The following is a 15,726-nucleotide window of genomic DNA, read 5'->3' on the forward strand; positions in this document are numbered from 1 at the left end:
TGTGTGTGCATGTCTGTGTGCGTGCGTGTGCTTGTCTGTGTGTGTGTATGTGCGTGTGTGTGTGTGTGCGTGCGTGTGCGTGCCTGTGTGTGCGTGCGTGTGCGTGCCTGTGTGTGAGTGCGTGTGTGTGTGTGTGTGTGAGTGCGTGTGTGTGTCTGTGCGTGTGTGCGTGCGTGCGTGTGCGCGTGTGTGTGTGTGCGTGTCTGTGTGCGTGTGTGTGTGTGTGTGTGTGTGTGTGTGTGTGTGTGTGTTTGCGCGTAGCAGGGCTTGGAGTCATCCCACAGATGACATCCTTACCTTGTCAGCTTGCTGACGGGGTTAACCTCTTTGGTCATGTGGGCAAGGCGTCCGACCTCAGATCAGAAGGTTCATGGATCGAATCCCATCACGGGACTCGGAAATTTTATGGCCGCTACATGTGCGTGCGTGCGTGTGGCTGCTTGTACTAGAGCTCCCCATAACACAGAGGTGAATGTCTCATTCAAGACTACACTCATGCATGTGCGTGTGTGCGCGCGAGTGTGTGTGTGTGCGTGTGTGTGTGGCTGCTTGTACTAGTCCTTTTCCTGACTGATGCCGATTTTATAGTGCCAGCCCACGAAGATACCATACCGCTGTTTAACATGAAAACTTCGGGCCTACCAGATCCTTGTTTTTGCCCCTTAATGCCGAACACCAGGCAGGGTAACAAAAAGTACGATCTTTTAAAATCTTTTAGTAAGGCGCGGTCAGGGATCAAACCTCCAACATTCCCCTCTCCTGGCGGACGCTCTATTTGTTGGTTTCATGTTGTTTAACGCCACACTCAGCAATATTCCAGCTCTATGGCGGCGGTTTGTAAATAATTGAGTCTGGACCAGACAATCCAGTGATTGACATCATGAGCATTGTACCATGCAATTGGGATACGATGACATGCATCAACCAAGTCAGCAAGCCTGACCACCCGATCGCGTTAGTTTCCCTGTTGGCTATGAATAGCATAACATTCACAGCGCCCTCTAGCCTATCTGTTTCTGCCCAACAATATTCTAGCTTCGACCTCCAGAAAAAAAAAAAAAATGATTAATGTTTTATCTTGGGAATATGTTAGCAATATCACATCTTGACATACAACATCGGGAAAATGACAGCCCTATTATCGCATTTGTCATCTCATCCATAATTCTAATTTATTACCAAAGACGAAATTTAATCAATTATTAATCCTAACTCTTCTTCCGTGAGGTTGTTCTAGTTCTTGATAAAGGTTAATAAAATAATAAAGGCTACATGTGTTGTTTATTTGCTGTTTAACGCCTCACTCAACAATAGCTGGTAAATAATAAATAAACTGAAATATTGTAAAACGTCAACTTTTTGTGACAGCGGACCTGAGTGAGTGTGTGAGTGAGTGAGTGAGTGGGTGAGTGAGTGAGTGAGTGAGTGAGTGAGTGAGTGAGTGAGTGAGTGAGTGAGTGAGTGAGTGAGTGAGTGAGTGAGTGAGTGGGTGGGTGGGTGGGTTGGTGGGTCTTGGAGGGAGGTTGGGTTTTTGGTGAGTGAGTGAGTGAGTGGGGTGGGTGAGTGCGTCGGTGAGTGAGTGAGTGAGTGAGTGGGTGGGTGAGTGGGTGGGTTTGGGATGTTGGGTTTTGGGTGAGTGAGTGAGTGAGTGAGTGAGTGAGTGAGTGAGTGAGTGAGTGAGTGAGTCTCTTGACACTCATCAGAACGAACTGCTCGAACAGATACCCTACTTAGCAGTGAGGGCATTGATTGATGCTGGGAAGATGCTGTGAGGGCTTGGTTCCTCGCCACGCCCATCTGTCATCTGATGCATTGTACCACTTGTTCATCAACCAAGTCAGTCGGATGTTGGGTTTTGGGTGAGTGAGTGAGTGAGTGAGTGAGTGAGTGAGTGAGTTAAGACGGGTGAGTGAGTGAGTAAGTGAGTGAGTGAGTGAGTGAGTGAGTGAGTGAGTGAGTGAGTTAAGACATCTAAAAGTATAACTTAGGATATAGAGAATTAAAATTATGAGTTTGTCACCATAATTTACTGCATGCACAATATTGCTCAACCACAGATAAAATAGGATATTGTTTCCAACCAATCCACATTTTACACCCAAATATCAGCTCCCACTTGGATAATAATATGTCTATTTAAAACCAATATATACCCACTGTTGACCTACCTGATATAAGGCAAGTCATTTTGTCCAGTCAGTCCACATTTTATACAACAATATCAGCTCCCACTTGGACAATATTGTGTATATTCCACACCAACATATACACAGTGTTGACCTACCTGATGTAAGTCATTTTGTCCACACAATCCACATTTTAACCTCACTATCAGCTACCACTTGGATGATAAAATGAATATTCATCGCCAACATATACACAATATTGACCCACTGATGTAAGTCATTTTGTCCACACAATCCACATTGTACACCTCAATATCAGCTCCCACTTGGGCTGTGATGTGTATATTCACCACTAACATACCAATAATGACCCACCTGATGTAAGTCATTTTGTCCACACAATCCACATTTTACACCTCAATATCAGCTCCCACTTGGGCTGTGATGTGTATATTCACCACCAACATATACCAATATTGACCCACCTGATGGAAGCCATTTTGTTCACACAATCCACATTGTACACCTCAATATCAGCTCCCACTTGGGCTGTGATGTGTATAATCACCACCAACATATACCAATATTGACCAATCTGATATATGATAAGTCATTTTGTCCACCCAATACACATTTTAAACCCCAATATCAGCCGCCACTTGGATGATAAAATGTATATTCACCGCCAACATATACACAATATTGACCTACTGATTGAAGTCATTTTGTTCACGCAATCCACATTTTACATCCCAATATCAGCTCCCACTTGGACAATATAAAATATATATTCACAACCAACATTTACACAATTTTGACCTACTGATTGAAGTCATTTTGTCCACGCAATCCACATTTTACACCTCAATATCAGCTCCCACTTGGATACTAAAATGAATATTCACTGCAAACATATACACAGTGTTGACCCACCTGATGTAAGTCATTTTGTCCACACAATCCACATTTTACACCTCAATATTAGTTCCCACTTGGGCTGTGATGTGTATATTCAAAACCAACATATACCTAATGTTGACCTACCTAATATAAGGCAAGTATTTTGTCCAACCAATCCACATTTTACATCCCAATATTAGCTCCCACTTGGATAATAAAATGTATATTTAAACCAACATATACCAATAATGACCTACCTGATATGAGGCAAGTGATTTTGTCCACACAATCCACATTTTACATCTCAATATCAGCTCCCACTTGGGCTGTGATGTGTATATTTAAAACCAACATATACCCAATGTTGACCTACCTAATATAAGGCAAGTATTTTGTCCAACCAATCCACATTTTACATCCCAATATCAGCTCCCACATGGAAAATAAAATGTATATTCACCACCAACATTTACACAATATTGACCTACCTGATATAAGTCATCTTGGAATAATCAAAGTCGTCCTTGTGGTCATCCTTGTCTTTGTCCTTTCGGAAACTCCCCTTTCTCCGGAACGAGAAGCGCGTGACCGATATCCTCTCCATGTCTCCACGAGATACAGACAAACTCACAGACAATTTGGGAAACTCCACTGACAGAGAAGCCTTTCACGTCTTCCCGCAGGTTAAGATTCAAGTCAGATCTCCTGGTTCTGAGAATCGTTTGTTTAATTCTGAATCTCACCAAATTCTCCGGGTTCTCAGTGCGAGGTGGAATCCTTTCAACACAGATAACCTGCTTTTAAACTGCTGGCTCCCGAAACGATGAGGGACAGGATTTAAATGTTAAAGGTAGTCGCAGGATCTTCAGATTTAAAAATTCTGATCAAAGCTATTTTAAAACCAAATAAATTCCTCAATGGTGAAAAATACTTGGCACTGGAATTCTTCAAATAACTTCAAACACCTTACTTGGAAAAATTCCAAAATTTAACTGTTTGATTCTCAGAAATCAAATATGTAAATTGTACAAGACATGCAGTATCATTTGTTTGTGGGAAATGGTAATCTTCGAGAAAGTCTTACCAACAGGAATATCAACTAACTGACAGCTTGATTAAGAAAAATGTAAACTGTCGAAAAGGATAAAAAATGATTATTGACGATTTTGCTCAGTGCTCTTTTGGCTTAAAAACAACTTGTAACACTTGAGATTAGTAAAAACAGGAAAATGCGGATGTTTCTAATGATGCTCGTGTAAATGAGAACATAAGGATTACGCTTGTTAGCAACACTCTTCACTGCACCGCAATGTCTGGAACGGTCGGCGCCAAAAGACAATAAACCTCAACAAGCACAGTTCTCCTTGTTTCAAGGAATGGTTTATTCTTGGAGGGGTCCAAGTTGTTCCCAAAGTCAGGTTCTTTGTTGGGAGATCATTTTGATATATTCGAGGTCTGTGGAGAAAGAGTGGCATGTGACACGAATCTAGAGGTGAAGATATTGTTGGCACAGAAGGAAATCAGCGATGACGTATATGTGTCGTGAAGCCTTTCTCGTCTAGATTATAAACCTCAGTCAGTCATCAGTGTGCCACAGAAACAGGCAGACTGTTCTGTGACACTGTCCACTGGTTTCAGGATTACAAGACAGCACTGGGCTTGTTATCATCTCAATTTACTCTTGATAAGGAGGGCTGCTGGGGTGGGGGATGGGGGATAGGGGATGGGGGAATGATTTGTTTCTTCAAATGGTTTTATGAAAAGTGAGTGAGTATGGTTTTACGCCACTTTTAGTAAATATCCCAGCAATATCAGGGTGGGGAACACCATTTACTTTACTTTACTTATTTTATTTTATTTTTACTTACTTAGTTACTTATCATTTTATCATTTCATTTCATTTATTATATTTTATTATATTTTATCATCTTCATCCTCATCATCATCTTCATTGTCATTATGAATTTAACATCATGAATATTATCATCTCCATCGCCATCATCATCATCATCATCACCACCACCATCATTGTCATAATGAATATTATCCTAATCACCATTATACAAGAAAAAATCAAACCAAGAAAAACACCCAAAAAATCAACGCAAATATTTGTATCCCTCTATAAACAAAAATGGCAAGTGATTCCAAGGCATTTGACAGGCTAACCAAGCAAGTTTCATTCCGTTTATGTTTCCACAAACCTACAAAAATTAGGCCACGCCCAATAGCAAGCAAAGGTTCCCAGATTGGCGGATGTTAGACATTGGATTTGTGTATCATTATTGTTATCATTATTGTTATCATTATTGTTATCATTATTGTTATCATTGTTATCATTATCATTATTGTTATTGTTATCGTTATTGTTATCGTTATTGTTATCGTTATCATTATTGTTATCATTATTGTTATCATTATTGTTATCGTTATTGTTATCGTTATCATTATTGTTATCATTATTGTTATCGTTATTGTTATCGTTATTGTTATCGTTATCATTATTGTTATCATTATTGTTATCGTTATTGTTATCGTTATTGTTATCATTATCATTATTGTTATCATTATTGTTATCGTTATTGTTATCGTTATCATTATTGTTATCATTATTGTTATCGTTATTGTTATCATTATCATTATTGTTATCATTATTGTTATCGTTATTGTTATCGTTATTGTTATCATTATCATTATTGTTATCATTATTGTTATCGTTATTGTTATCGTTATCATTATTGTTATCATTGTTATCATTATCATTATTGTTATCATTATTGTTATCGTTATTGTTATCGTTATTGTTATCGTTATCATTATTGTTATCATTATTGTTATCGTTATTGTTATCATTATTGTTATCGTTATTGTTATCATTATCATTATTGTTATCATTATTGTTATCATTATTGTTATCATTGTTATCATTGTTATCATTATCATTATTGTTATCATTATTGTTATCATTATTGTTATCATTATTCATTATTGTTATCATTATTGTTATCATTATTGTTATCGTTATTGTTATCATTATTCATTATTGTTATCATTATTGTTATCATTATTGTTATCATTATTGTTATCGTTATCATTATTGTTATCATTATTGTTATCATTATTGTTATCATTGTTATCATTATCATTATTGTTATCATTATTGTTATCATTATTGTTATCATTATTCATTATTGTTATCATTATTGTTATCATTATTGTTATCATTGTTATCATTATCATTATTGTTATCATTATTGTTATCATTATTGTTATCATTATTGTTATTGTTATCATTATTGTTATCATTATTGTTATCATTATTGTTATCATTATCATTATTGTTATCATTATTGTTATCATTATTGTTATCATTATCATTATTGTTATCATTATCGTTATCATTATTGTTATCATTATTGTTATCATTATTCATTATTGTTATCATTATTGTTATCATTATTGTTATCATTATTGTTATTGTTATCATTATCATTATTGTTATCATTATTGTTATCATTATTGTTATCATTATTGTTATTGTTATCATTATTCATTATTGTTATCATTATTGTTATCATTATTGTTATTGTTATCATTATTCATTATTGTTATCATTATTGTTATCATTATTGTTATCATTATTCATTATTGTTATCGTTATTGTTATCATTATTGTTATCATTATTGTTATTGTTATCATTATTGTTATCATTATTGTTATCATTGTTATCATTATCATTATTGTTATCATTATTGTTATCATTATTGTTATCATTATCGTTATTGTTATCGTTATTGTTATCGTTATCATTATTGTTATCATTATTGTTATCATTGTTATCATTATCATTATTGTTATCATTATTGTTATCATTATTGTTATCATTATTGTTATCATTATTGTTATTGTTATCATTATTGTTATCATTATTGTTATCATTATTGTTATCATTATCATTATTGTTATCATTATTGTTATCATTATTGTTATCATTATCATTATTGTTATCATTATCGTTATCATTATTGTTATCATTATTGTTATCATTATTCATTATTGTTATCATTATTGTTATCATTATTGTTATCATTGTTGTTATTGTTATCATTATTGTTATTGTTATCATTATTCATTATTGTTATCATTATTGTTATCATTATTGTTATTGTTATCATTATTCATTATTGTTATCATTATTGTTATCATTATTGTTATCATTATTCATTATTGTTATCATTATTGTTATCATTATTGTTATCATTATTGTTATCATTGTTATCATTATCATTATTGTTATCATTATTGTTATCATTATTGTTATCGTTATTGTTATCGTTATCATTATTGTTATCATTATTGTTATCATTATTGTTATCGTAATTGTTATCGTTATTGTTATCGTTATCATTATTGTTATCATTATTGTTATCATTATTGTTATCATTATTGTTATTGTTATCCTTATTCATTATTGTTATCATTATTGTTATCATTATTGTTATCATTATTCATTATTGTTATCATTATTGTTATCATTATTGTTATCATTGTTATCATTATCATTATTGTTATCATTATTGTTATCGTTATTGTTATCGTTATTGTTATCATTATTGTTATCATTATTGTTATTGTTATCATTATTGTTATCATTATTGTTATCATTGTTATCATTATCATTATTGTTATCATTATTGTTATCATTATTGTTATCATTATCGTTATTGTTATCGTTATTGTTATCGTTATCATTATTGTTATCATTATTGTTATCATTGTTATCATTATCATTATTGTTATCATTATTGTTATCATTATTGTTATCATTATTGTTATCATTATTGTTATTGTTATCATTATTCATTATTGTTATCATTATTGTTATCATTATTGTTATCATTGTTATCATTATCATTATTGTTATCATTATTGTTATCATTATTGTTATCATTATCGTTATTGTTATCGTTATTGTTATCGTTATCATTATTGTTATCATTATTGTTATCATTATTGTTATCATTATCATTATTGTTATCATTATTGTTATCATTATCGTTATCATTATTGTTATCATTATTGTTATCATTATTCATTATTGTTATCATTATTGTTATCATTATTGTTATCATTATTGTTATCGTTATTGTTATCGTTATTGTTATCGTTATCATTATTGTTATCATTATTGTTATCATTATTGTTATCATTATTGTTATTGTTATCATTATTCATTATTGTTATCATTATTGTTATCATTATTGTTATCATTATTCATTATTGTTATCATTATTGTTATCATTATTGTTATCATTATTGTTATCATTGTTATCATTATCATTATTGTTATCATTATTGTTATCATTATTGTTATCGTTATTGTTATCGTTATCATTATTGTTATCATTATTGTTATCATTATTGTTATCATTATTGTTATCATTATCGTTATTGTTATCGTTATCATTATTGTTATCATTATTGTTATCATTGTTATCATTATCATTATTGTTATCATTATTGTTATCATTATTGTTATCATTATTGTTATCATTATTGTTATTGTTATCGTTATTCATTATTGTTATCATTATTGTTATCATTATTGTTATCATTATTGTTATCATTGTTATCATTATCATTATTGTTATCATTATTGTTATCATTATTGTTATCATTATCGTTATTGTTATCGTTATTGTTATCATTATTGTTATCATTATCATTATCGTTATTGTTATTGTTATTGTTATCGTTATCATTATTGTTATCATTATTGTTATCATTATTGTTATCATTATTGTTATTGTTATCATTATTGTTATCATTATTGTTATCATTATTGTTATCATTATCATTATCGTTATTGTTATCATTATTGTTATCATTATCATTATTGTTATCATTATTGTTATCATTATTGTTATCATTATCATTATTGTTATCATTATTGTTATCATTATTGTTATCATTATCGTTATCATTATTGTTATCATTATTGTTATCATTATTGTTATCATTATTCATTATTGTTATCATTATTGTTATCATTATTGTTATCATTATTGTTATCGTTATTGTTATCGTTATTGTTATCGTTATCATTATTGTTATCATTATTGTTATCATTATTGTTATCATTATTGTTATTGTTATCATTATTCATTATTGTTATCATTATTGTTATCATTATTGTTATCATTATTCATTATTGTTATCATTATTGTTATCATTATTGTTATCATTATTGTTATCATTGTTATCATTATCATTATTGTTATCATTATTGTTATCATTATTGTTATCGTTATTGTTATCGTTATCATTATTGTTATCATTATTGTTATCATTATTGTTATCATTATCATTATTGTTATCATTATTGTTATCATTATTGTTATCATTATCGTTATCATTATTGTTATCATTATTGTTATCATTATTCATTATTGTTATCATTATTGTTATCATTATTGTTATCATTATTGTTATCATTGTTATCATTATTGTTATCATTATCATTATTGTTATCATTATTGTTATCATTATTGTTATCATTATTGTTATTGTTATCATTATTCATTATTGTTATTATTGTTATCATTATTGTTATCATTATTCATTATTGTTATCATTATTGTTATCATTATTGTTATCATTATTGTTATCATTGTTATCATTATCATTATTGTTATCATTATTGTTATCATTATTGTTATCGTTATTGTTATCGTTATTGTTATCGTTATCATTATTGTTATCATTATTGTTATCATTATTGTTATCATTATTGTTATCATTAACGTCACTGACTTCACACAATAGTTTATAAAAAAACATTGTAACTGATTACATAAGCAGTCTGTGAAGATATTATTGGGGACTTATTTATTTATAAGAATCGAATTCAATATTGTTTCCACATTTAAATGGATTGTAGTTTTGCAAAGTGTGATTACCAGTTTTTACGTTTATAAGCACAAAACAATACTGAATTAAATTCTTAAATAACAAAACCTGACACTTTCATCTCTCTGTATCCCTGCAGTACCCATCGTTTCAAAACCTGATTGAAAATAAAAGTTCTCTTGAGAAAACTCTATCTTTTTCAAATCCTTAAGTGCTACTATCATTGATGGAGACGGCTCCCCGGAATCACAACCGTAAATAATTTGCCATTAGCATCTTCTCACATCTTCTCACATCACACCACAAGCAGATTAAACTTCTTAACCACAACGGAATTGTTTGTTTAGAGCCCAAAGAGTGGATCGCCACCATTCCCAGCTGGCATGTAAATAAACGCTCATTTTCATTGAATACTGGCTTCAATTTTGGGGAAAAAGGGATTAGCTTTTTACCGAGTTGTTTCAGATGCTGACGGAGGTTTGAAAGGATGTGTACAAAAGTTACTTTGTAAGTATCTTCATCAATTTTCCCCTTTTCTGAGTTGATTTACTGTTGCAAAGCAGACTTAACTCAGTAAACGAGTATTTCAAATTTAAATGGGTATTTTGTCTTTCTTTCATACAACCTTAAGCTTGTACATTAGTGAACTTTTAGTTCTGTTGTAGTCTGCTATTTATCATTGTGATCAGATGGAGGTAAACTTACATTACAAATTAGTCTGAAGGCTCAGGGCCTAAAAACTTGATTTCTTTCCTTTTACTTTGTCATATACATTGATTTTTAGGTAAGAATTAATGAAAATTGAAATTTGATAATTTCACAAGAAGATGTGTTTCCTGAAAGATTTTTTGATTTTTCGTTTCTGCAAGATATGAATTTCTTACCAATATGGGCCTGTCTGTAGTTATCATACTTGTTTATCATGATGATTATTGTTACAATCATCATCATCATCATCATCATCATCATCATCATATACCACCACTATCTTCATCAACATTTTGGGGTCATCATCATCATCATCATCATCATCATATACCACCACTATCTTCATCAACATTTTGGGGGCACGGGTGGCTCAGTCGTCTAAGGCGCCATGATTCACTGTGCAGAGTTGCGTCCCTTGGGCACGCCAGGAACCTATGATTGTGGGTTCGACTCCCGGTTCGCCCCGATTATGTTTCTAGGTTTGTCAGCACCATACCCGTGCTCGTGGGTTTCACCGAAGTGGTAAACGTCTGAGACCTGCATCACTTCGGGCTTTCCTCCCACATTAAGCTGACACGCCCCGATATAACTGGAATAATGTTAAAAGCGGCGTTTAACGCAACTCACTCACTCATCAATATTTCAAAGAAAATCATCATTATCCTCCTCACTTATATAATGGTTAATATCATCATCATCATCATCATCATCATCATCATCATCATCACCATCATCTGTTCCAGACTCGATTATTCACAGACCACCATCATGTAGCTGGAATATTGCTGAGTGCGGTGAACAATAATCAAAACACAAACTTTCAACCACTGGGCCACAAGCTGCCCCTGTGAAAGTTGAAAGGAATCCAACATATTTAAAACTGCTGATTCCAGTCAGTGCAGTCCGAGTTCCTCTGCCAGACTACCTGTCTCTCTACACCCTGCCTATCACCTCTCTCTACACCCTGCCTATCACCTCTCTCTGCGCCCTGTCTATCACCTCTCTCTACACCCTGTCTATCACCTCTCTCTACACCCTGTCTATCACCTCTCTCTACACCCTGCCTATCACCTCTCTCTGCGCCCTGTCTATCACCTCTCTCTACACCCTGTCTATCACCTCTCTCTACACCCTGTCTATCACCTCTCTCTACACCCTGTCTATCACCTCTCTCTACACCCTGTCTATCACCTCTCTCTACACCCTGCCTATCACCTCTCTCTACACCCTGTCTATCACCTCTCTCTACACCCTGTCTATCACCTCTCTCTACACCCTGTCTATCACCTCTCTCTACACCCTGTCTATCACCTCTCTCTACACCCTGTCTATCACCTCTCTCTACACCCTGTCTATCACCTCTCTCTACACCCTGCCTATCACCTCTCTCTACACCCTGTCTATCACCTCTCTCTACACCCTGTCTATCACCTCTCTCTACACCCTGTCTATCACCTCTCTCTGCGCCATGTCTATTAACTCTCTCTGCTTAAACACAGAACAAGATGAATAAACGAGCCTTTAATCTGATGGGGTGTTTCCGCAGCCCTCAAAACCTCAATCCCCGATTTCTCACAATCATTAATGCAAATCAGGTGTGTGTGTGGGGGGGGGGGGGTCAGAGAAAATTTATTACAAACATGCTTGGAGCAGAGAAATTCTAAGGGGAAGGTACAGTCAAGTATTCTGCCAATTAACAGACTTTGACAGGTCACACTGGCTGACGTCAAAGAATATGAGTTCCTTTGTACTATTTTTCTCTGGGGAATCATTTTTTACAAGGAAAACTTTTCTATGCTACATTTACACCGGCAATACCGTAAATCTTGGAGTAAAGTAAATGTGTCTCCAAAATAGTACGACTGCTGACCCTAGCCAAAAATGCGACCCCCCCCACCCAATCCCCAGTGGAATGATACACATCCTTACCAGAATCAAATCAACCACAAATAGAACCACTTATTAGCACTGAGTAAAGCACTTCCGTAAAAACAAGAAACAGTGTTTTCCTAAAAACAACACACAGTGTTTATGTTTAGTCTGTTGACTGGCATTAAGGAAGTTCAAAGGCAATAAAATAATTGAACCAACAACAGTTCACTGATTGGTATGTGGAGGTATCAACAAGCTTGACACGAGTGGGTAGAACTCTTGACCCCAGCAGTGATAACTCACCGGATGCCCATTGTGTAATTCCTATTCTTTGAATGCCATTGTTATATACTTGTTACAACTGCTGCTCAATAAACCGTGTTTGTGTTTATATTCAAGTTGGTATTTCCGCTATCCAAAGTGTACAGTGAGGCCGTCTTATTGTTGATTGTCATTAGGAGGCATAAAAGAAAGTAAAGACCACTCGCATTTTTCGCATTTAATTTATGCTTGCGTAAATTTCAAGATTTACAGGAGCTGGAATATTGTTGAGTAAGGGCGTTAATTTGATTCTGATGGTACTAGTTCCATGTGGTACCGATAATTGTCCAGACTTGCACCTGCAGACATTTTCTTGCACACAAACTCAGGAGAAAGTCCTGGGCCACAAAACGATCTTAGCGCTAAGACTATTGTAAGCCTATGTTAAAGTATGGGAGTTACGATCATCTTAGCGCTAAGTTCGATTTGTGCAAGTGGGTCCTGGACTTTTGAACTACTTGAGTGTCAAGGAAGAGAATTTATGGATGTCAACTTCTTTATTATGAGTGAGTTGTGTTTAACGTCGCTGTTAACAGTATTCCAGTTATATCACGGCGTGTCAGCTAAATGTGGGAGGAAAGCCCGAAGTTATGCAGGTCTCAGACGTTTACCACGGTGAAACCGACGTGCATGGGTATGGTGCTGACAAACCTAGAAACATAATCGGGGCAAACCGGGATTCGAACCCACAATCATTGATTTCTTGCGTGCCTAGGGACACAACTCTGCACAGCGATTTGCAGCGCCTTAGACGACTGGGCGAACGTGCCCCCGCTTTATTATTCAGAGCGGATACTTACTTCTTCATCAGGTGAATCAATGTGATGAAGCAGACAGCATATACCGTATTCGACGTAATAAGCGCCCCTCTCTAATAAGCGCCCACGGTGAGATTTGATAATATATTGGCTAGTGAACAATCCCAATTAGCACCCCTTCCGATTGATCAATGTACACAAGACTATTTATCAGTGTATAATACACACTCGTGTGTCATATGCACCCTTAATTATGGGCTATTATATTCTGGAAAAATATATCTGTCGTGTATAATATGCACCAAAATTTTATTCTAATAAGGGCCCCTATTTCAAATTTTGAGAGTGCCCTGGGCGCTTATTACATTAAATGCGGTACTCCGAAACGTTGTGTTCCTCAAAATAAAGAAGTTGACATATATCAATTCTCTTCCTTATGCGTATCGCTTCTAAATGTCATTCAAAGACTTGATATTTGAGTGTTACATCACCAATGATTTATTAACACCCTTTTTATACCTATCGATACGAGGGAAGGGCCATTACTCCATATAATATTCATTCTGACATATCGTTATGTGTAAATAATATCATAGTCTGTCATACAGACCCTGTAACAAATATATCCAATACAGCCCATGCAAGTCTACAATGTTTAGCAAGTCTCTAGGCTCCTTTTCATTATACGCTATGACTGTAATTTAACAACAGTTTTTTCTGCAGAAGGATGGATGATACAAGAATGGATAGAAGAATTTTCAGAGGGGTGGCTGAACAAAAGGATGGGCAGAATGATGGATTGAAGAATGGAAGGAATTAAGGATGAACAAAAGGACAAAAGGATGGAAGGCTGGATGACAGAAGAATGCATGGAAGGATGGACTGAAAGATGGACAGAAGAATGCATGGAAGGATGGACTGAAAGATGGACAGAAGAATGCATGGAAGGATGGACTGAAAAATGGACAGAAGAATGCATGGAAGGATGGACTGAAAGATGGACAGAAGAATGCATGGAAGGATGGACTGAAAGATGGACAGAAGAATGCATGGAAGGATGGACTGAAAGATGGACAGAAGAATGCATGGAAGGATGGACTGAAAGATGGACAGAAGAATGCATGGAAGGATGGACTGAAAGATGGACAGAAGAATGCATGGAAGGATGGACTGAAAGATGGACAGAAGAATGCATGGAAGGATGGACTGAAAGATGGACAGAAGAATGCATGGAAGGATGGACTGAAAGATGGACAGAAGAATGCATGGAAGGATGGACTGAAAGATGGACAGAAGAATGCATGGAAGGATGGACTGAAAGATGGACAGAAAGATGGACAGAAGAATGCATGGAAGGATGGACTGAAAGATGGACAGAAGAATGCATGGAAGGATGGACTGAAAGATGGACAGAAGAATGCATGGAAGGATGGACTGAAAGATGGACAGAAAGATGGACAGAAGAATGCATGGAAGGATGGACTGAAAGATGGACAGAAGAATGCATGGAAGGATGGACTGAAAGATGGACAGAAGAATGCATGGAAGGATGGACTGAAAGATGGACAGAAGAATGCATGGGAGGATGGACTGAAAGATGGACAGAAGAATGCATGGAAGGATGGACTGAAAGATGGACAGAGGAATGCATGGAAGGATGGACTGAAAGATGGACAGAAGAATGCATGGAAGGATGGACTGAAAGATGGACAGAAGAATGCATGGAAGGATGGACTGAAAGATGGACAGAAGAATGCATGGAAGGATGGACTGAAAGATGGACAGAAGAATGCATGGAAGGATGGACTGAAAGATGGACAGAAAGATGGACAGAAGAATGCATGGAAGGATGGACTGAAAGATGGACAGAAGAATGCATGGAAGGATGGACTGAAAGATGGACAGAAGAATGCATGGAAGGATGGACTGAAAGATGGACAGAAGAATGCATGGGAGGATGGACTGAAAGATGGACAGAAGAATGCATGGAAGGATGGACTGAAAGATGGACAGAGGAATGCATGGAAGGATGGACTGAAAGATGGACAGAAGAATGCATGGAAGGATGGACTGAAAGATGGACAGAAGAATGCATGGAAGGATGGACTGAAAGATGGACAGAGGAATGCAT

The 15,726-nt window shown here is 34.7% G+C and overlaps 1 protein-coding gene across 1 annotated transcript in view; it reads right to left on the minus strand.

Moving 5' to 3' along the window:
• The window catches only part of LOC124128027 (NAD(P)H-hydrate epimerase-like), a 257,930-nt gene that overhangs the window by 195,797 nt on the left and 46,407 nt on the right, over window positions 1–15,726 (minus strand). The window contains exon 2 of the mRNA XM_048395723.1: window positions 3,515–4,481. Coding sequence (XP_048251680.1) covers window positions 3,515–3,630 — 116 coding nt within the window. The 5' untranslated portion in view covers window positions 3,631–4,481. The remainder of the gene's footprint in view (window positions 1–3,514; window positions 4,482–15,726) is intronic.

This window comes from Haliotis rufescens, unplaced genomic scaffold, assembly GCF_023055435.1.
Source record: "Haliotis rufescens isolate VD_foot unplaced genomic scaffold, xgHalRufe1.0.p SCAF_14, whole genome shotgun sequence".
In the NCBI taxonomy this organism is placed as follows: domain Eukaryota; kingdom Metazoa; phylum Mollusca; class Gastropoda; order Lepetellida; family Haliotidae; genus Haliotis; species Haliotis rufescens.